Source organism: Grampus griseus, assembly GCF_964374135.1.
Source record: "Grampus griseus genome assembly, chromosome: 16".
NCBI lineage: Eukaryota > Metazoa > Chordata > Mammalia > Artiodactyla > Delphinidae > Grampus > Grampus griseus.
In genome coordinates this window covers 75312710-75336307 of record NC_139010.1, presented here as the reverse complement: position 1 = coordinate 75336307, position 23598 = coordinate 75312710, and the positions used below count along the sequence as shown (strand labels likewise).

At 37.3% G+C, this 23598-nt stretch overlaps 1 protein-coding gene across 4 annotated transcripts in view; it reads right to left on the bottom strand.

Moving 5' to 3' along the window:
- The window catches only part of SEC23IP (SEC23 interacting protein), a 46946-nt gene that overhangs the window by 8481 nt on the left and 14867 nt on the right, over positions 1 to 23598 (bottom strand). For 2 of the 4 annotated variants that reach the window (XM_082673351.1, XM_082673353.1), the window contains 13 exons: positions 20140 to 20260; positions 19063 to 19152; positions 17156 to 17297; positions 15725 to 15933; positions 15241 to 15359; positions 14695 to 14847; positions 13114 to 13209; positions 8520 to 8714; positions 4160 to 4315; positions 3672 to 3774; positions 2183 to 2368; positions 1344 to 1506; positions 415 to 516 (listed from right to left, as the gene is read on the bottom strand). In XM_082673351.1, the coding sequence (XP_082529477.1) occupies positions 435 to 516; positions 1344 to 1506; positions 2183 to 2368; positions 3672 to 3774; positions 4160 to 4315; positions 8520 to 8714; positions 13114 to 13209; positions 14695 to 14847; positions 15241 to 15359; positions 15725 to 15933; positions 17156 to 17297; positions 19063 to 19152; positions 20140 to 20260 (1815 nt within the window). In that variant the 3' untranslated portion in view covers positions 415 to 434. Of the gene's footprint in view, positions 1 to 414; positions 517 to 1343; positions 1507 to 1555; positions 1669 to 2182; positions 2369 to 3671; positions 3775 to 4159; positions 4316 to 8519; positions 8715 to 13113; positions 13210 to 14694; positions 14848 to 15240; positions 15360 to 15724; positions 15934 to 17155; positions 17298 to 19062; positions 19153 to 20139; positions 20261 to 23598 lie in introns of those variants that run through there. The other 2 variants (XM_082673352.1, XM_082673354.1) reach the window with 2 other exon arrangements.

Sequence of the window (23598 nt, the reverse complement as noted above, 5' to 3'; positions counted from 1 at the left end):
TTTCGGAGATGCTTCTGTTTTCCTAATTAAGATAGATAGATATAACCCATACTACCCTTTCTCACCTTCTTCATGCCCCGAACACAGATGTGATATCTAGAACTATGGGAGCTATCTAATAACTACGAGGCAACAAGAGCCAACAGGCAGGTGAAAAGATGCAAACGATCTAGTGACATCATTCAATAGACGAACCCTTCCTGTTATGTAAGAAAAATAAACCTCTATTTTTTTAAGGTATTGTGAGTTCGGTTCCTTAATGTCTCTACTCTGAATTTTAAAAAAAAGAAAGAAAGAAAGAAAAACACTCAGAGGAAACAGAAAAAAGAAAAAATTATAGTCAACATCAACTCCATAAAAGAGGCTTCAGAATGAAACATTCAGAATTTATACACACAATAAAGATAAACTCACACAGTGAAGCTGAAGTCCAATCAATGCTGGGGCTGCTCTGGACTAATGCTCATTGTTCGATAAATTTCTTTAAGTAATAACAGGGCAGTATCTTCAGATTCCCTATTACAAAGAAAAGCACATTTACTTAAGAGATAATTAGAAATTAACCTCTAGGACTTCCCTGGTGGCACAGTTGTTAAGAATCCGCCTGCCAATTCAGGGGACAAGGGTTCGAGCCCTGGTCCGGGAAGATCCCACATGCTGGGAAGCAACTCAGCCCGTGCACCACAACTACTGAGCCTGCGCTCTAGAGCCCGCGAGCCACAACTACTGGGCCCGCGTGCTACAATTACTGAAGCCCGCGTGCCTAGAGCCTGTGCTCCGCAACAAGAGAAGCCACCACAATGAGAAGCCCACGCACCCCAACAAAGAAAGCCCACACGCAGCAATGAAGATGCAGCCAAAAATTAATTAATTAATTAATTTTTTTTTAAAAAAAGGAAGAAATTAACCTCTATGCATAAAGATGGAGAATGCAGCTTTGGTTCTATTCAATTCTACCTAAGAAGGGCAAATGAAAATAAAGTAGTGTAATCTCAGAGCTGTCCTTAAAAACTGGATGAATACCAATCAGCTCCAAAATAGCTGTGCTGCAGTTCTCCTTGGTGATGGAGGATACACAAAAGGATGGCTTTCAAAGTCCCTACCATTCCCATTCTGTGAAAGGCATCCCTGCAAAAACAGTGTGCAAGTACCAAAGGCCTTTGGTCAAAGGCAGATGACATGCTGCCATCTTGTGGATAACTAAACTAAAGGGGGAAAATACTGATTTTGAATATATGGTCATTCAAATTGCAAATGGTAAATCAGCAAGAACCTCACTAAAACTGCTGTATGTGCTGCAACGTAAAGGCCACATGAATGTTATCAAAGATCAAAATACTTACCAATAGCATAAGTGACTCTGAAGAGCGAAAAGATATTCATTAAAACTCTCTATTGGCTTTTCTTGAAGAACATAGTCAATTCGGCGGCCTCCGTTTAACATTCCAACCTTTCCTAAGTAGTCCTCATCCTTGGAAAAATCTGGACTTTCAACAGTCTTTTCTGCTAGAATTTAAACCATTTCAATATCAAAGTCAATCACTTAATCATTATCCTTTGACTTTAGCTGACCTTCTGGGCTCAAGAGAATATTGCTTGACACACGTAGCAACCTGGGGAACTACCAGGCTCACTTCCCATTCCTCCAAAGAGCCAGGGGAAGAGGGGCTGGTTCCCCGAGACAGAGGAGAAAGAGCCAACGAGCCGACAGAAGTTTTGAAGAAAAGGGGTGAGAGAGCATTGTAGAAAGAAAGGAAATAGAATTAGAATCTGAAAGAATCAAAAACATCACGGCACAACGACCTGACATCACGTGTACAGTCTACAACGACACAGTAGTCAGACACAGTACCAGGAGAACATTTCTCACAGGGGGTTATTCAGATGCCTGAATACTAACTTAGTTCTCAACTCTAACATTCCACTCTGGCCTTATGAATCTCAACAAAATTTTAAGCCTGCAGGGTAAAAAGTTCAGCAACTATGAGCCCAAAACCTATTAAAAAAAAAAAAAAGGATGACATGCATTTTGAAGTACAGTTTATCCTGATTTTCCTTTATAGGAAGAGCCTCTACACTTCAACAAAAAAGACTACAATGGAAAACCATCATCAAATAATTTATGTGTGCTATGTTCACAAATAATATTTGTACTGGAAAATGCCTCAAATGTCAAATTTACCTTCAACTACTTGCTTTTCTTCTTCTTCTTTGATTTGATTGGCTACCTTCTCCAATTCTTCTTGCAGCTGAGTTGAAGAGGTATGAGCACGGGCAAACTCATTTAATGTCTGCCAAGCACTTTTCAGTGAGCTAATGAAACCCTGCTTCAAATCAGATCCCATACGAGAGAGACTTTCTTTCAACTCTAAAGAGATTAAGATGACATATCAAGTTATTAGTTACTGGGTTAAATTCTGCACCACAAAAATTAAAACAAAAGTTATACTGTTCTCAGACAGGATAAGACCTCTTACTCTTCTCTTTCTTTTTTTTAATTATTATTTAATTTTTTTACATCTTTATTGGAGTATAACTGCTTTAAAATGGTGTGTTAGTTTCTGCTTTATAACAAAGTGAATCAGTTATACATATACATATATTCCCATATCTCTTCCTACTCTTCTCTTAAATGTCAAATATATGGAGTTTCTCAGCCAAGAACTTCCAACGTATTAAAATGTTTTGAGGAGTCTTATTCTGTCATTTTTTTTTAACAACTAAACTTGATCCAGCCTAAACCTATATATTTCCTCGCACCAAAAAAAAAGGAGTTCAAATACCATAAAAATATAATAAGCACATTTATGTGCTTTATTTTTACTGTAAGTTAAAAAATGGGCCCACGATATTAAAAAGATGATTGTTTTTCTAATACGTACTGGTGAAATGGTTTTGAGAATTTGAGATTCTGATATAACCACAATTTAAACTTCTAATTTAAAAATGAAGGAACTCCTGCCCCTTCACCTTTTCTGCTTTTGTCTAATAAAAAATACATGAATTCATAGTCTTAGCGTATCAAATTTCTCATTTAACTTCAAAAGAGTTAATTGTGTTTATAAAGCATGGTGCAGAAAAAAAAAGAAAGATATTTTAAATAAGAGGGCATGATCACTGTTCCTTCTTTTAAACCTATGGATAAGAAGTACTATACACCATTAGTAGGCATAAAAGAAACCTAAACCCTACTTGGAATTATTATCAATCCATTTTGTTTAATGAATTTTTTTAATAGGAAACGTTTGTTTAGTTAGCAAGGAAAAAACAGCTTGCTTGACTTATCATCAAATTTTTATTTCTTGATGGTTTGGTCAAAAGTTACTTTGCTTCCCAATTCCAAAAACTATAACCAAATTCTATCAAAATCTATGCACCTCATCACTTTATTACCAACTTTATTACCAACTTTCTCCATTCCTTATTATGTCAACAATTAGAATGTTATCAAGGAGAAATCATTAAGGAGAAGGAACTCATTCATAACTTTACAGCTCCTGCAAATAATTAGTAAACATGTTCTGAACAATGCAGGCATTTAAATAAATAAGAACTTAGTGTTAAAATTTTCATTAACTCATTACAAATGACAGGAAGGACACAATTCATTACAAATGACAGATTACAAAATGACAGGAAGGAAACAAGTTTTTATAGTATTTGTTTTTTACCTAAATGAAGTCTTTTTCTGCCTTTGTGATGCGGAATGAGAACTGCTTTTAGGTCCAAATCTGGTACAATCATAGGTTCTAATCTATATGCCACTGGATCAAGCTACAAATAGAAGAATTAGAAATCTATGAAAAGCTGTTTTGAGTTATATATCTTAGTTGAGTGAGAAAACAGGTATCTGGCAAACCAGAGATTTTGATTTTCTTTTCACACCTTATTCAAATACTGGTAATTATAAGAAGACTTCCAAGTTTGCGGGTAAAATTACTTGGCAAGCAAAGCAAGAAAATTATTTCCTTGAACAAAGTCTTTTTGGTAGAAAAGTTTATCAGAAAGTATCAGACTGTATTTTTTAGGTCAGAGAGCTGAGTTGTACAAAATCAAAATCAGTATTAATTCCTAAGAAATAAGAATCTGAGAATCTATTAGGATAAAGAGGACTGGCGCTTCGTCTTCTTCAAAATAGAAGTAAATGCAGTTCACTCACTGGATGATAAATATTGAAGAACCCTTTGCAGGTAGGAAGCCTGTAGTTCTCATCTATACTATCCACTCCTCGAATAGTGAGAAACATACCAATTGGAGATCCCAAGGCAAAGAAAATCTCTGGTTCAAAGTCTAAGGAGTTGTAAACAACAGAAACCTAGAAAGGATCAGAAAACAATGAAAGATGGTCATTCCAATGTCATGTAACACAAAATTCAAAAGTTCAAACTGGAACTGCACTTAATTAAAAGCATCCCAATATAGCTGATGCCCCTCAAGGTGTGGCTTCAGTGCTGATAACCAGTCACAGACAGCTGCTGCCAGCTGAAAAGGACCAAAAAAGTTCCTTTTGAAATCTTTACATACTAATACATCCTGTGACTATACTTTTACTTACTGTGTAAAGAAGTAAGTAAGAAGTAAGTAAAAACCATAAAATATAGTGTATGGAAGCATTATATTCATTTTAGTTATAAATGTGGTCAAAACTACAGACTCTAGAATCAAGCTGCCTGGGTTTGAATCCTGACTCCATTCCCCACTGTGTGACTGACCTTGGGCAAGTTTCTTAACCTCTCTTGCCTCCACCTCAGTTTGCTCATCTGTAAAATGGGGATCATAACAATGCCAAACTCATAATGTGGTTGAAAAATAAATAACCTAATCCACATAAAGTGCTTAGCATATTTTAAGCATCCAATGACTGTTACTTCTATTATAACTACCATCCTCATTCATTAGGCTTGTTTCTTTCCATTAGAAATGTGAGCGTAAGCTGTGACAAAGCGAGAGAGTGGCACGGACGTATATACACTACCAAACGTAAAATAGATAGCTAGTGGGAAGCAGCCACATAGCACAGGGAGATCAGCTCGGTGGTTTGTGACCACCTAGAGGGGTGGGATAGGGAGGGTGGGAGGGAGAGAGGGAGATGCAAGAGGGAAGAGATATGGGAACATATGTGTATGTGTAACTGATTCACTTTGTTATAAAGCAGAAACTAACACACCATTGTAAAGCAATTATACTCCAATAAAGATGTTTAAAAAAAAAAAAAGAAATGTGATTTATCCCAGAAGAGCTCGTTTGGGGGAAACGTCTCAGTTCACTGAGAACTGCCTAGAGTGAGAGAAAGCACCCACATTCGGACAGCACTCTATAAGTTACAAAGCTCTTTTGTTTGTTGCTCAGTGACAGAATATGAGTCTTCATCATTTTAGTATCCTGAGAATGAAGAACAATGAATGGCATAATCCAAGTGCATGACAGAGGTCCACTGAGAGCGAAGGGCATGGCAGGAACCCTTGTTCCCGCTTATCAGACGAAGACAGTGAAGCCCAAATAGGTGATGTCACTTACCCAGGAGCACACAGTGAGTGGCAGAATGAGGATTTCTAACTCCCAAACCAATGCTCTTTCTACTAACTAGGCTGCCCTTCTAACAAAGTCTAGACTTCACATCCCTTTGTTTGCCCGTATATTTGCAAATTCAATAGTTTCTGCTACTGATGAGGGCCACAAAATACTCTCCAGATTATGTATCTTCCCCCAGTTCCAGAAAAAAAAAAGAGAAGAAAAAACAAAGTTAAAAAAAATTATAAACTGGAAAAAATATTTACATCAAGGGGCCAATATCCTTAATATATAAATTCTTAACTATCAGTAAGAGAAAAGCAACCCAATAGAAAAATAGGTAAACCAGCACCTCACACACACACACAAAAACCCCTAAAAACTAGGCGATAAAACATCTAACCTCTCTAGTGCTCAAAGAAATACAGTGAGGTACAGTTATCAAAGATATATATGAAATACTAAAAAAAAATTAAAATCTATTTTCATGTAAAAAATTATTTCTTTAGAAGAAGTTACACAAGTAAGAATACTACATATTTTTAAAGGAGAATGATAATATCAGTACTAGTGAGGGAGAGGAGAGAGAGGCAATCAATCTTATAAACTGCCAGTTGGAGTACAAACCGGCACAACCTTTCCAGGGGCAAGCAGCAATAACTATTAACATTCTCATGTGCACGTCCTTTGGCCCAGCTATAAATCCTTCCAGTTATTTAACTGAAAGAAAGATTAAAAATGTACACGGAAAATTGGTTTAAAACTGTTTATCACTGGATTGCTTAAAAGAATGAAAAATTGCCTACATGTCCAACATTATGGGTTGAATGTGTTCCCTCCAAAAGAGAAATGTACCACTACCTCAGACCTTACTTGGAAATAGGGTCTTTACAGCATTACAGTGGGCCCTAAATCCAATATGACTGATTTTATTATAAAAAGGAGAAATCTGGACACAGAGACAGGCATGCACAGGAAAGATGATGTGAAGGCAAAGGGAGTCTGCCATGTGAAGATGGAGGATTGGAGTGATGCACACAGAAGCCAAAGGATGCTAACAACTGCCGGCAAACCAACAGAAGCTAGAAAGAGGCAAGGAAGGGTGCCTCTACAGGTTTCAGAGGAAGAAGGCCCTGCTGACACCTCAGTCGCGGAACTGTGAGACAGTAAGTTTCTGGCGCTTAAGACCACCCAGTTTGTGATACTTTGTTATATGGCAGCCTATTATAAAATAGGCTTTGTATTAGATGATTTTGCCCAGATATAGACTAATGTTAAGTTTTCTGAGCACGTTTAAGGTAGGTGAGGTTAAGCTATGATGTTGGGTAGGTTAGGTATATTAAATGCATTTTTCACTTTGGATATTTTCAATTTACAATAGGACATAACCCCATCGTAAGTCAAGGAAGTCAAGGAAGATATGTATGATATTCTAGTATTTTCCATTTTGTTAAAATATATATGTAAATATATGCTCAAATAAAAGTGTAGAAGGCCTTGTTCAAACTGCTAATGGTGATTAGTCCTGGTTAAGAGATTTTTTTTTCCCCTCTTCTTTTGCTTAAATCAGTATTTCTTGGCTTTCTGGCAATGAATGATGCACACTGTGGATTACCACAACACTTTGGGTAACAAAGGAGATGGCATGTGACCTGGGCTGAGTAAATCAAACCATGCCCCATTCCCCAGGCAACAAGAATTGGTCCAGAATGGACTTGAGACTCAAACGAGGTCAAATAAAATCCCTCCTTCAAAGTTTCCTAATTGGACCTATCAGGGTACATTCCTTTACCTCTTATGGTAATAAAGCTATAAGGAGATGAGCCCAGAGCCACTGACACCCACCATTCCAGGTTCACTGGAAGAGAAGGCCAACTCCCAGGGAGAGGCAGGCGGGTGAGAGTGTCCTGATGGCGCGGAGCCCCTGGTTCCACAACTCTGACATTCCAACCTTCACAGGTAGGTGAAGAAATACCTGCCTTTAATTTGCTAGAATCTGTTCAAGTTTGCTCATGTTTAAAAAAAAGACATTTTTAAAATGCAAATTTTGGGGCTTCCCTGGTGATGCAGTGGTTAAGAATCCGCCTGCCAATACAGGGGACACGGGTTCGAGCCCTGGTCCGGGAAGATTCCACGTGCCGTGGAGCGACTAAGCCTGTGCGCCACAACTACTGAGTCTGTGCTCGAGGGCCCGTGTGCCTAGAGCCCGTGCTCCGCAACAACGGAAGCCACTACAATGAGAAATCTGCACACCACAACGAAGAGTAGCTCCCACTCGCCACAACTAGAGAAAACCCACGCGTAGCAACGAAGACCCAACACAGCCTAAATAAACAGACAGATAGATAGATAAATAAATAAATAAAATGCAAATTTTATGGATGAGTTAGGCTTAAAAGCTTTAACAGGCTACAGCAAACATCCAATAACATTTCCTGCCTTCTTTAAATCAGTCATGAACTCACTTAAGAGAATGGAACCATATAAACAACTATAAATATACTGAAAGTAATATTGTCTAAAAAGATTTTAATACTTTTAAGCCATTGAGAAACAATATATCATTAAATGCAGCATTATCAACTACTTGGTAGGTTTTTATAGGAATATTTCCCCCAGGGAAGAATTATGAGTAATAAAAAACGTAAGTTGAGGGAATGCAGCAAGCATCTCTCACAGAAGTTTAACTATATCCTGAAAATAATTTTCTAACCATCACCACTTCCATTGCTAGTGGCTAAGACACTAATGCTATAAAATTATGAGGGGTGAAAAAAATTGAATAAGGACAATTTCAAAAGCTAGGTGATATGTTCAGTACACATTCAGTCCCTCATTTCGAACACTGTGAAAGAAGCATACAATTTTTATTAAGAGAAATTCAGTTTTCTCCCCCCGACCAAAAAAAACTGTTGAATAAATATTTAAAGAATCTAAAGCTAACCCAAATAATACAGATATGTGATTACAACATAAAATACATGGCCCAAGTCAATACGTTAACTTACCTGTCCAGTGCCAACTTCAAAAGACTCATAATCAACGTGCACAGAAGAAACGCAAACTCCGAGTGGGAGTTTCCTCTTGGACTCATTAGATTCTGAGGGCGGAGAAGCCATTTCTTTAGCTTTCTGAGCACTTTCCTCTTGTCCTTTTGTCGAAGCAGCCATCACTGCCTTCTTTTCTGATGCTTTTTTCTGTTCCTGTGAAATACCAAATTTTCATAATAGAACTGGGGGGAAAAAAGTTATCAGCTATCACTATGAAATATCTATATCAATATTAAGGAATGATTAGTAATTTCTTAGGCATAATAATGGTATTGTGATTATTAGGGAAATGTCCTTTTAGATATACATACTAAATATTTAAGGAAAAAAATACCATGATGTCTATAATCTACTTTAAAATTCTTAAGAAAATGAAAATTAAGAACAAAAGCAAAATGTGGCAAAACAGCTACAGTTAAATCTAAATATTTGCTATTAGTATATTCTTTGCTCTCCACTTTTCTATGTAATTTAAAATTTTACTAAAGTTTTTAAAAATGCCAACTTCTTCCTTTGTGATCTCAACTTTAGCCAAATAGTTTAGAAGTACTTTATATAACTGTAAAATATATACTTCCTATAAAGACGTGTAACTTAAGAGAAATTTATTCATTCAACATCTTTACACCATTATGTCTACACAGAGCCACTGACAAATTTTCCTCAAAAGCATTCTGGGAAGAACAGATAAACACACTGTGGTACATTCATACAATGGAATAACTATTTAGAAATAAAAAGGAGTAAACTGCAAATAAAACAACGATTATATGAATTTCAAAAACACTATTTTGAGTAAAAGAAGCTAGGTACAAAAGAGTGTACAGTGTTGGTTCCATTTATATAAACTTCTAGAACAGGCAAAACTATCCTATAGTGATCAAATTCAGAATAGTAGTTGTATGGGAGGGGGAGTGGACCAGAAAGAAGCATGAGAGAACTATCTGAGTGACAGAAATGTTCTAGTTCTTGTTTTAGCTGGTGATTACACAGCCGCAAAAATTGTCAAAACTTACTGTAGTGAAAATCAAGATCTATGCATTTCATAAATAAGCAAAGAAAATTCTTGGGAGCGTCTCTAGATCAGGCGTACCTCTGTAGTAATGAGATAAAATCTGCTCGTGTGGGTTTGTGATCACACCCTGATACAGCAGCAACAATGTCAGGGGAATGTGAACAACCATCATGGTGGATTCATTCACTGGCCCTCATTCCCCAAGCTGTGAATGACTGTGTTAAGTCTCTGTTTAAACAGCTATTGACAGGAAATTCCCTGGTGGTCCAGTGGTTAGGGCTCGGCGCTTTCACTGTCGTGGTCCTGAGTTCAATCCCTGGTTGGGGAACTAAGATCCCACAAGCCTCATGGCGCAGCCAAAAATTAAATAATTAATTTTTAAAAAAAGAAGAGCTACTGACAGTGCCTAAACAAAACAGCTGGCCAAATTGGTCTTGTCTATCAATAAATTCCAAATACTAGAAAACCTGGAAATAAGTCCAATTGGTTAATTCAAAGGCAATACAGAATAAAGAAAACTCTCCACCAGCCAGCTGGGAACTGATTCCACCATTAAAGTCTTGGAAGGCTTCGTTATCTCTGCCCTTTGGAGGAACCACAAGATTAAACCTAAAACCCAAAATGAAGAACATGTTCAAGGTTCTTCAGTTTAAATTTGCTTTCTCACTTGCAAGTACCTCCCATTATACTCATAGAACTTAACAATCTAAATTGTTAAGAGGGCTGTCTAAACAGATCCTCAACTGTCCTACTGCGAACTGCTGTTCTGTTTCCCCTCCTAGACACATGCTATAACTTTAAAACAAAGTGAGCCAAAATACACATACTTGAGTATCAATATTCCCAGCACTAAAAATTATTCCTTTTCAAAGGAAAATGAATAAGATGGCTTACAAAGGGGAAAGAAAAGCTCAGGCCACAAATATTTGACCTCTTTATTAAAATAACAAGCTAACTAACTTTGGTTCCATTATTTCGGTTACACTAAATCAATAGGACACACCATTATATCTTATTATTGATCTGGCAGCACCTTGTTAACTAGGAATAACAGAGCAATCAATGGCAACACGGCTGAGAAAGTTTCATGGTTCATCCAGAGGCAATTACTTTTGAGTTTAAAAAATAAGATGACTTTATAGTTTTACTCCTTTCAAAACATTCTTATAATGCCATTACTTATATATCCAAGCTACTACAGGAGCCAAAACAGGCTCCTTCTAGAGATTCTTCAAGAACTATAGAATACTTTTCTACTTTTTTCCTTTTATTTACAAAATAAAATCAGGGACAGATGTAGGACCTGGAAACATAGCTTCTCATTTGTTCTTTTTGTGTTTTTACAGGTCTGTGCTTCACTGATGTGCACATGGAGATGAACATGCTCACACTTGGAGAACACAGCCTGGCGGAAAGGAACAACATTGGCACGCTTTCATCATGGTTTTGGTGTGACCACTGTGCTCACCAGAGATGTTGCCTTTCAACTCAATCTTCACTGTCGCCTTCAATCAACCATCAAAAACACTATTTCTGTGTCTAAAATGTGTTTTGAGTTGTACCTTTCTTTTCCATTTCCTATTACACCCCTATCATCTCTCAATCAGTCACTGCATAATTACAGTGACTATGCCCGGAGATTCCTAACAGCCTCTAGCTTCATCCCCTTCCAACTCCATCCCCGCACTGTAACCAAGTGAACTCCCTAAAACACCGGCCCAGTCATGGAACTGCCCTCATTGCTCCACTGACCTACAGCAGTGGTTCTCACACCATGTCCCCTTAGAACTGAACCAGTGGTTTACACTGCTGCTAAAAATGTGGCCCAGTTCTCACACACACACACACACACACACACACACACACACACAAAATTAACATAAAATTCAAGTTGATAACAGAATTGTCTCAACTTTAAGATTTGTTCCAATTGTTTTTTCCTTTAGTACTCCTTATCAGCCAGTAGGCTCTAGCCAACAGCAAAAGACAGCAAATATTAATGGAAAAACCAGGAAGGAATCAATATGTCTAAAAACTCACTTATTATAAGCACATTTGCTCATGGTTGAAATTTTATGTGACTTACAGCACATAGTTTTCAATTTTAACATTTCTGAAGTAAAAATTAAACTTTAGACTAAACAGATGATTTGGTGCTAAATCATAATTTGTGATAAAAATTAATAAGTAAGTAAGCATTTCATGATGTTAGTTTAAAAGCACCATGACTTTCACAGCCATAAGAACATGTTTGCGGACCACTCCCTCGTAACTGAAATCTGCCACATCTGCCATTCGGGCCCTCAGAACCCTGTGCTCTACCTTATTCTCAGCTCGACTGCTGTTTCTGCTGCAGAAAAACACTTGCCCACTACCGGAAGGCCATTTCCCCTGGCCCTACCCTTCCTTCAAGCTCAAGTACCAACACCTTGGAGAAGTCTTCTCTCATCAGCCCCAGCCCCTTCTCTCTCGGGCAGGCCTCACCTGGCTCTGACAGCACAAGCAGCCCTGATGCATCATCTGTGGTCAAATCTCTCCCCCTAACTAGACAGCATACCCTCAGTTCATCTCCAAATCCCAAGAACTCAGCACATGCCTGATCTAAAACATATACTCATAAAATACAGAACAACTCAATTGCTTAAGCTAATCATAACAAATCAGTCCTATGACTTTACAGTCATATTACATATAAAGAAGTGGCATATGTTAAGTTCCAAAGAAGTAACACAAATTAAAGAACCACAGAAGTTCAAAAGATGGAAGGATCAACGAAGACCATGTTAATATAATAAAAATAAAATAGCCACCCTAAGTGCTACCTAATTTTTCTAAGTATACAGAAAATCTCTGTAAAGTTAACTTAATGAAAATTAAACGAGTTATTCCCAATAGTTTTATTCTTTTGAAATGTTTTCTAGTTGTTGCTGTTATTGCTCTGATTTGGATTGTTGACAACTTTTTGGTTTTGGTTATTAATTAATGAAATGTATCCGTGTTCCTTCTTATCTCTTTAGATGGTGAGAAGGACTGGGAGAAGAGAAAATGCACTAACATTTACTGGATGATAAGCTACACATGCATTACGTCATCCTCACTGCAATCCTATAAGGAAGGCATTATCACTCCCGTTTTATAAATGAAGGAAACCACAGACCAGAAAAGTTAAGCAAATTGCTCGTGAATATGTAATTAATAAGTGGTTGAACTGGGAATCAGGGTGACCAAGTCATCTTTTTGTCCAGGACTTACCCAGTTGTTGCACTGGGAAATTCTCAAATACCAATTCTAAGGCTGAAAGTCCTTCATCCCGGAATTTGCTCAGCCCCAGGAAAACCAGGAATTGGCATTTAATTGGAATTTGAATCAATTTCTGGCTGACTCCCAAGTCAGGCCTTCCATCAACTCCATTACTGTGCCCTTGGGCAGGGAGCACAGTAGCTGACCTAACCATGATGGTATTAACAAAAACTTCCAAAATATAAACAAGCTAGTCACAGATGAGTTTTTTCTTTTAGGTGCAGAGATGAACTTTACCAGTTTGGCTGCTTTATGTTTTACAAAGTTAGCTATCTTCTTCCTGGGTCCAAGTGGTATCCCCATTTCCTTCAGGTCATCCACTGTACACATAAGCTTTAAAAGAAAACAAACAAGCACATTAATTAGTCAATCTAATGATATATGAAGTGAAATTTAAAAAAAGGAAATTATGAAAAGAAACCGTATCATCTAAGGCAACTGAATATCCAATTTGTTTAAAGTTAATTTCTTTTCTGTCCCCAGCCTCAGGTAATTTTTTTTAAATCATGAATTAATTTAGGTTGTAAAATTTTAGGCCTCCACATCTAAGTCATTCTTTTAATTTTTTTTTGCGGTACGTGGGCCTCTCACTGTTGTGGCCTCTCCTGTTGCGGAACACAGGCTCCAGACACGCAGGCTCAGCAGCCATGGCTCACGGGCCCAGCCGCTCCGCGGCACGTGGGATCTTCCCGGACCGGGGCACGAACCCGTGTCCCCTGCATCGGCAGGCGGACTCCCAACCACTGCGCTACCAGGGAAGCCCCATTCTTTTAATTTTTAACAGAAAATACATGCATGTTGTACAGAATTCTTTCCTCATACACAGGAAAAACAATTTTAGACAAAAATGAATCAAACTATCATCAGTTCCTATTTCCCCTCATCCTGGCCACATAGTATATTAATATCAAACCCTTAATATTCTTGCCAAACTAATAGGTTAAAAAAACCTCACTGCACTTTTTTTTAAAATAAATTTATTTATTTATTTATTTTTGGCTGCGTTGGGTCTTTGTTGCTGCGAGCAGGCTTTCTCTAGTTGCGGCGAGCGGGGGCTACTCTTCATCGTGGTGCGCGGGCTTTTCATTGCAGTGCGCGGGCTTTTCATTGTGGTGGCTCCTCTCACTGCGGAGCACGGGCTCTAGGTACGAGGGCCTCAGTAGCCACGGCGCACGGGCCCAGCACTTGTGGCTCACGGGCTCCAGAGTGCAGGCTCAGCAGTTGTGGCGCGTGGGCCCAGCCGCTATGAGGCATGCAGGATCCTCCCAGACTAGGGCTCGAACCCGTGTCCCCTGCATTGGCAGGCTGATTCTTAACCACTGCGCCACCAGGGAAGTCCCTCACTGCACTTTTAATTTATATTTCTCTTAAGAGTTTTCATATGATAAGAAGTCATTTGTTATTTTCTTTTCTGAATATCATCTGTTCATATTCTTTGCCTATTTTCCTATTGTGTTGATGGTCTTTGTGTAACTAACTTATAGAAACTTTGAATAATAAGAAAATAAACCCTTTGTTTATAATGTGTGTTGCAAACAGTCTTCTTAACCTTTTGTTGGCCTTTAGGTGTTGTTTATGCCATCCCCTGCTATGCAATTTTTTTTCCATTATGGCTTCTGGGTTTTATGTCATACTTAGAAAAGCCTTCCCAGATTATTAAAAAAAGTTCTCCTGTTTTTTCCAATTTTTTTTAAACGTTTAAGTCTCTGCCTTATCTGAATGCACTGTGATATAAAAGTGTTTAAATCTTATTAATTTTCAATCTCATACAAAGGAAAAACAATTTTAGACAAAAATGAATCAAACTATGATCAGTACCAGAGATTCCATATCAATCTTTTCCTTTTCAAAAGTGCTAACGTATTCAGAGAGGCTAAGTGCTTCCAGAGTTTCTTGCAAAGTCAGGACTTCTTCATTTTCAACATCAAGGTCACAAGACTCATCCAACGTCAGCTTTGGCTCTTCAGGTATCTTTTAAAAAAAAAGTTGGGAGAACGTTACAAAGTTCCCATAAAATGTCTTCTGATCTATGGAAAAATCTTAATTCTGTCCTATACACAAATCATAATTTTTGGCAGTTTGCTATCCGAAGTTTGAATATTCTGAAAAAGTATATAAATTTAGTAAATCACGCATGCTCCCATTTCCTACAATAATTTACTTCACATTTTTTAAAGAAACCATAAACTGTCTCTCACATTTAAATTTATAATACATAAGGAAGACGAGTGAGAAACTCAAATAATGAGCTCTATGATTCCACTGCACTCCTAAAGCTCAGGGTATTTTGTTACATAGAATCAGTTCAGATTGTGGAAAACTCTTCAGCTCCAACTCTGAATCTAGAGGTCAATTGGGCCATACCTGCTTTTCCTGGAAATGTGGCTGCTTCACAACTCCATTAGCAACAGCTAAAGGCTCAGGAGACTTTGATAAATTCAAATCTTTTTGATTAGACAGGATGTCAAACAATATTAAAGAACCTTAAAAAAAAAAAAGAAGCATTTTGCTTTATAATGTACTAGGTGCTTTTATAACACTAAATAAATTCTCCTCCTTTTTTTTGTTCAAAGTCCCAAGCAGAAGTCACATAAAGTTAGATGTTAATCAAGATCAGATAATAAATATTCTTGTTTTACCAAGTAGTAGAATAAATTAAAATATAAAGCATTCCTAGGTAACATGAAAGGCAAATAAGGCAGAATGTAAACTCAAAGCATTCATTTCTACCCTTTATAAAACTTAAAATCTATAATTCTAAGTCTTGAACTAACAATGTCACCCACATTGAAAGCAGGGATGACTCAACAAAAATTGTATTTAAAATGTGGATATTTGGAAGTTTTACCTAAACTGTGACCAGCAACAGAGACCCCTCCTTTGAAGTCTGGGTTCCGACTCATGAAGAGTGCATACAGACGGTTTATCTCCAATCCCACTTTCTCCACAATCCTCTGACAGTAGATGGGGCTGTTGTAAAATAAAATGTCTAGCAAGGTTTCATTAGTAAAGTGACGAAACCGACCAATACTTGGTAAAGTGATTTTCTTAATATTCCTGTTCAGAAAGAAAAAGAAGTATGTTTAGTCAGTAAGCACCTTAAATTTATCGGTTTCTAAAAGTTTCAATTTTGAATCCTGAAAATACACTAAGTAAAAAAAGATCCCACAGACTAATTATGAGTTGATTTTATAGACAGTTACTGTAAACAAATCAAGATAAACCAAAAAAGTTGTCATTTGTGCCTATAACTATACTATGAACTTGGGGATTCTCTGAAGTTATCATACAAAATAAGGCCAAAGCGAAGATTTTTAATTTATTTTTAAAGAGGAAAGCCTACTCTTCCATTTTTCTTCCAGTTTACTGGAAATCAGGATACCTGACAAAAATTGTGGGTGGCCAGGACAATAGAGAATGTAGCAAGAAGTAAAAAAGGAGCTTAATGGAATGAGAATCTCTCCTGATTTGAGAATGGCCATACTTCAGGAATACCCAAAGAGAGAGAAATCACCCCCATAACAGGGCTTCACATGGAGAGAACAGAATGTTTGTAGCGTTAGTTTTATTAAAGCATGTGCCCTGAAACATCATGATGTTCACTAAAATCCAAGTATGTCATTAGCCCTGTGTCCCCAGCATAAATATTTTCTAAATCTGTGCTTCCCAACTGGAAGCATTCCAAATTGAGTGGAGGCATTTTTAGTTGTCACAGTGCCTGGTAAGTGCTGCTGGCATTTAGACTAAGGATATTAAATGGCCTACAATACACACAACAGTCTTACATGACACAGAACTGTCCTGCCAGAAGAGTCTCCACTGAGAAACAATAATCAGTGGTTCTCAACCAGGGGCGATTTTATCCCCAGGGGACATCTGGCAATGACTAGAGACATTTTTGGTTGTTAAATTAAGGGTAAGGTCGTGCTACTCTTATCTAGAGGGTAGAAGCCTAGGATGCTGCTAAACATCCTATAGTGTACAGGACAGCCCCATGTGTGAACCACTATAGATCAGTATTCTAAAACCAGCTTAAGTTTCTTAGATTCTCTTAAATATTTACAATAGGAATACACACATACGTATGTACGTATATACGTGCATGTGCACACACACACAAAGTAGCACATAAACTTAAGTGTTTAATCATATGTCAGAGCAAGTATATAAAGTTTTTAAGTGTATCTGTTGAAGTCATAATAAACTACTTTATACTATAGTTTAAAATTTGAATCTAAGTTTGACTAATCTGAAAACCAAGCTATCAAAATCCACAAACCTGTCAACACCGGTGGCATCCCCACCCAAGGAACTATGCCAATGAACCGGAAGGAATTCCACTCTGCTTACTTTCCGATCATCTAAAGATTTCTTGAAATGTGTCTGCAGCAATTTGAGAGAAACCACCCTAAAATCATCCACTTAAGAAAAAAAAAAAAAATTTTAGAGAAATGCAAATCAAAACTACAATGAGATATCATCTCACACCAGTCAGAATGGCCATTATCAAAAAATCTAGAAACAATAAATGCTGGAGAGGGTGTGGAGAAAAGTCAACCCTCTTGCACTGTTGGTGGGAATGTAAATTGATACAGCCACTGTGGAGAACAGTATGGAGGTTCCTTAAAAAACTACAAATAGAACTACCATATGACCCAGCAATCCCACTACTGGGCATATACCCTGAGAAAACCATAATTCAAAAAGAGTCATGTACCAAAATGTTCATTGCAGCTCTATTTACAATAGCCCAGAGATGGAAACAACCTAAGTGTCCATCAACAGATGAATGGATAAAGAAGATGTGGCACATATATACAATGGAATACTACTCAGCCATAAAAAGAAACGAAATTGAGTTATTTGTAATGAGGTGGATAGACCTAGAGTCTGTCATACAGAGTGAAGTAAGTCAGAAAGAGAAAGACGAATACCGTATGCTAACACATACATATGGAATTTAAGAAAAAAAAAATGTCATGAAGAACCTAGGGGTAAGACAGGAATAAAGACACAGACCTACTAGAGAATGGACTTGAGGATATGGGGAGGGGGAAGGGTAAGCTGTGACAAAGCGGGAGAGAGGCATGGACATATATACACTACCATACGTAAGGTAGATAGCTAGTGGGAAGCGGCCGCATAGCACAGGGAGATCAGCTCGGTGCTTTGTGACCGCCTAGAGGGGTGGGATAGGGAGGGTGGGAGGGAGGGAGACGCAAGAGGGAAGAGATATGGGAACATATGTATATGTATAATTGATTCACTTTGTTATAAAGCAGAAACTAACACACCATTGTAAAGCAATTATACTCCAATAAAGATGTAAAAAAAAAAAATCAGGGAAGACAAATTAACTTGATTAAATTTTCCTAGCTTGATTAAGTAGTTAGCAATTACCTCTTTTATGCCAGTATTTTTAATAACACAAACTTTTCAAGAAAAAAAAAAAAGATGACAAAATCAGTCCAGAAAAGAAAAAAAACCAACCTTTCGGAAGTTCTTGTTCATGTTTCATTATTTTACAGGAATATATAAATGACTGAAAAACATTAGCTCAACTACCATTACTGGGAGGCAGAAATGCACTGTGGGTAGACTCTGGAATCAAATTACCTGCTCCAGAACCTACAGACCGTGACATGGGAGAGGTTAACTCATCCTCTGGGCCTCAGTTCCTCACCTAATAGTAAAGATAACAGTAACAGCACCTACACCCCAAAGAGTTATTGTGAGGGTTAAATGATACAACTCATGCAACATACTTGGGACATACCAAGTATTCAATAAATATGAACTATTACTACAAACATAAAAATAAAACTTCCAAAATTTAAGTAAACCAGGCAGATTCACAGTTCCTTTAAACAACTTCTCACAACTAATTCACCATAAATCAGTTCAATGCACAGGTGTTCCTAGTGGCTGGAAGTGCTCAGGCAGAGGTTGTCAAAAAGCCTAAATTATTTCCAAGATCTCTTCTAATTCTTCACAATCTAGGATTTTATGAGTTATAAATGTCATAAGAGCAAATGAAGTACAAAGTAGTATTGCCCATGATCATTTAAATCTCCTCTTACAGTCCCTCAGCCAACAGTATACAGCTGGAAACCATCTTAAAAATGAAGGTTTAAAAGTTCTAGTAGTTCTCCAATCATTTCATGAAATGAAGTGACTAACGCTTACCACATTCAATAATGCTTCTAAAGCGCAAGTCACACACAGGTCCAATGCCATGCACCATGAACACCAAATGGTCAACCGGAGGCATTTCCCCTGCAAAAGAAAGAAAGAAAGACATTCATCCATGCATATATACATACACACACACACACACACACAAGCTGGGGACTGTTTAGGTTTTCTTAATTGAATAGCAATATTCAATACCCCTTTTGTCATCATAAACTTGCCAAAATCAGATGAACGCAGCTCAAAGTCCACCTTTTGGCAAATAACAGTGAACTAGACCAAGGAGTGGAGGAAGCAGGCCATTTCTGATCCCAGAAGCTATGAGCCAATGACGATCATCAGTTTTGTACCTATAGAGGCTCCATAACCTTGTAATTTCTTCAGAACTCCCCAGGGCACTAAGCCCCACATGGAGATTCCACTTGTCAATATAAAACTTCAAAATCTTTTCCCAAAATCCTTCTCTGTGTTAGATTCACACATACTATACATGAACATTTCCAAGTTAAATCTACTATTTTACTCTGGTTATTTCATACAGATTCATAATATGAGTACATTTATTTCCAAATCCTGCTCACTGCCTGTTTTTATAAATAAAGTTTTATTGCAACACAGCTAGGCCCATTTGTTTGCATACAAATGCTTTCACACTACAATGGCAGAGTTGAGCAGAGATACAGCAGAGTCTGCATGGCTTGCAAAGCCTGAAATATTTACTACTTCACCCTTTGCAGAAAAAATTCACCACTCCTGCACTAAAGTAATACAAACTAGTTGAGGCATGACAAACAAGCCCAAAAATATTGCCCAAAGCCTAGTTTCAACAAGCAAAGTGCTTCTTCACAACAATATATATTTTAGAATCTATATTACATGGTTTGTGCACCTTCAACAGAATTCTAAATTAAAGAACAAACAGATATAAAAGTAATAAAAAGGAAAGATCTGTGCCAACCTAGCTGATTTCTGCATGTTATGGCAGGTAATCCTAATAACTATTTCCTTTTTTCATCATTCTAAAATAGAGAAGTCTAAAAATGACCTTAGTCCTAAACAAACTGTACGAACCATCAGGAATTTCATCAAGGTTATCATCAACTCCACGCTTTACAACCCTGGGCCTTGTCTGTCCATCTTGTGTGGTCCCCCATTCATCTGGCACTGATGAGGGCTGGAACTGAACAATAACCTTCAAGATACAAGAGAAGGATTATGACAGAGCTCACTATCAAATTCATTCCCACTATAAGCTAAATACATAATAAACTACTTCATAGTATAGTTTATAATCAGATACTTGTACTGTTCCTCCAAAATCAATTTTGTAACAGTCCTGCTAGCGTTCAGTAACCATTAAAACTAAGTAAATCAATACCATTATTTCCAATGCTTATGTTGGAAAATAATACAACTAAATCAGAGGCAGTATGCCTTGATTTAAAAATATAACAAACAGGGCTTCCCTGGTGGCGCAGTGGTTGAGAGTCCGCCTGCCGATGCAGGGGACATGGGTTCATGCCCCGGTCCGGGAAGATCCCACATGCCGTGGAGCGGCTGGGCCCGTGAGCCATGGCCGCTGAGCCTGCGCGTCCGGAGCCTGTGCTCCGCAACGGGAGAGGCCACAACAGTGAGAGGCCCGCGTACCGCAAAAAAAAAAAAAAAAAAAATTCAGGTTTACACATAAGAAATAAAAGAAGTAGAGGAATCCTTGTTTTATAAATACATATAAGTCAAAATTCTCTAAATAACAACGTGCAAATTCAATTTCAATGTCCAAAACGGATTTACCTACCACTTTTCAGGAAGACATATACTATTCTGTTAAATCAACTGTATTAAATTTAGTCCAGTGTTACATGGAAAAATCTCAAATAAACAACCTAACCTACCATCTAAAGGAATCAGGAAAAGAAGAGCAAACAAAGCCCAAAGTCAGCACAAGGAAGGAACTAATAAAGATCAGAGAGCAAATAAATAAAATTGAGACCAAAAAAAAAACACAACAGGAAAGATCAATGAAACCAAGAGCTGGTTTTTTGAAAAAAATTAACAATATTGATAAACCTTTAGCCAGGCTTACCAAGGAGAAAAGAGAGAGGACCCAAATAAACAAAATAAGAAATGAAAGAGGAGAAATAGCAACTGATACCACAGAGACACAAAAAAAACCATAAGAGAATACTATGAACAGTTATATGCCAACAAATTGGACATATTAGAAGAAACAAATTTCTAGAACCATACAACCTGCCAAGACTGAATCAAGAAGAAACAGACAATTTGAACAGACCAATCACTAGTAGTGAAACTGAATTTCTAATAAAAAGAACTCCCAGCAAACTAAAGTCCAGGACCAGAGAGCTTCCCATGGGAATTCTATCAAACATATAAAGAAGAGCTGAGAAGCTGATACCTACCCTTCTCAAACTATTCCAAAAATTGAAGAGGAGGGAACACTCCCAAATTCATTCTATGAGGCCACCATTACCCTGATACCAAAACCAAACACACTACAAAAAAAAGAAAATTACAGGCCAATATCTTTAATGTATATGTAAAAACTGTCAACAAAATATTAGCAAACCGAATCCAACAATATATAAAAAGGATCATACACCATGATCAAGTGGGATTTATTCCAAAGATGCAAGGATGGTTCAACATTTGCAAATCAATTAATGTGATACACACATTAACAAAAGGAAGGATTAAAAATCACGATTATCTCAACAGATTCAGAAGAGCATTTGACAAAATTCAACATCTATTCATGGTAAAAAAAAAAAAACTCTCATCAAAGTTGGTACAGAGGGAACATATCTCAACATAGTAAAGGCCATTTATGAAAAAACCCACAGCTAACAGCACACTCAGTGATGAAAAGCTGATCATATTTCCTCCAAATTCAGAAACAAGACAAGGATGCCCACTCCTGCCACCTCTATTTAACATAGTATTGGAAGTCCTAGCCACAGCAGTCAGAGAAAAAGAAATAAAAGGTATCCAAACTGGAAGGGAAGAAGTAAAACTATTTGCAGATGACATGACACTATATATAGAAAACCTTGAAGTCTCCACCAAAAAACTATTAGAACTGATAAATGAATTCAGTAAAGTTGCAGGATATAAGATTAGTATACAGAAATCTGTTGCTTTTCTACACACTAAAAATGAACTATCAGAAAGAGAAAGCAAAAAAAGACAATCCTGCTTAAAATCTCATCATGAAGAATAAAATACCTAGGGGGAATTCCCTGGTGGTCCAGTGGTTAGGATTCTGGGCTTGCACTGCCAGGGGCCCAGGTTCGATCCCTGGTTGGGGAACTAAGATCCCACAAGCTGTGCAACACGGCCAAAAAAAAAAAGAAGAATAAAATACCCGGGAATAAACCCCAATGTTCATAGCAGCACAGTTTACAGCAGCCAAGATATGGAAGCAACCCAAGTGTCCATCAACAGACAAATGGATAAAGAAGATGTGGTACACACACACACACACACACACACACGATGGAATATTACTCAGCCATAAAAAAGCATGAAATTCTGCAATCTGCAGCAACATGGATGGACCTAGAAAATGTGTGTAGTGAAATAAGTCAGAGAAAGGCAAATACTGTATATCACTTTATTTGTGGAATCTAAAAAATAAAACGGATGTATCAATAGATACCAAAACAGAAACAGACTCACAGATTAAAAAAAAAAAAGTAGTGGTTCCAGTAGGGACAGGGAAAGGGGTAGGGCAAGATAGGGGTATGGAATTAAGAGACACAAACTACTACGTATAAAATAGGTTAGCAACAAGGATATATTGTACAGCACAGAGAATTATAGCCATTATTTTGTAATAACTTTTAATGGAGTATAATCTGTAAAACTACTGAATCGCAATGCTGTACACCTGAAACAAATATAATAAGTCAACTATACTTCAATTAAAAAATAAAATTAATAGTTTAACATTAACCTTCCACCCCCCCCAAAAAAACGAATGCATGCAAGATGATATGTAAAATTTTGTGTGCTTATATAAAAAACAAAAGTTAAAAAAAAAATTAAAAAACAAAAGGGTAAGTGTGGTTACCATTAAGAGGCAAAACTAGGGGAATGCAGAGGTAAGAGGCTTTTGTTTTTCATTTGATACCCTTTTATACTGTTTAAACTTTGATGGCATATGAATGTTTTTATTTTTACTTATTTTAACATCAGTAAGGACTATAGAGGTGATTAGAATATATGTTTTTGTTTTTCTTTTACACTTTTCTGTAATAAATAGCCTATGTTCTGAGAAACTACCATATTACTAGCATTATGCTAAATGCTTTTGCATAAATTACCTCACTTCATCAAAAATATGACCCTGGGAGGTAAATCTTATTTATTGCGAGTGAGGAACCTGGAGCTTAGAGAGATTAAGGATGGTAAATGGAAGACTCTAAACACCACACCCAATATCTTTAAAAAAACAAGAAAGGTTTCCAGAGATGATACAAATAAAGAGGAAGAACTTATTTTTACTTTAAA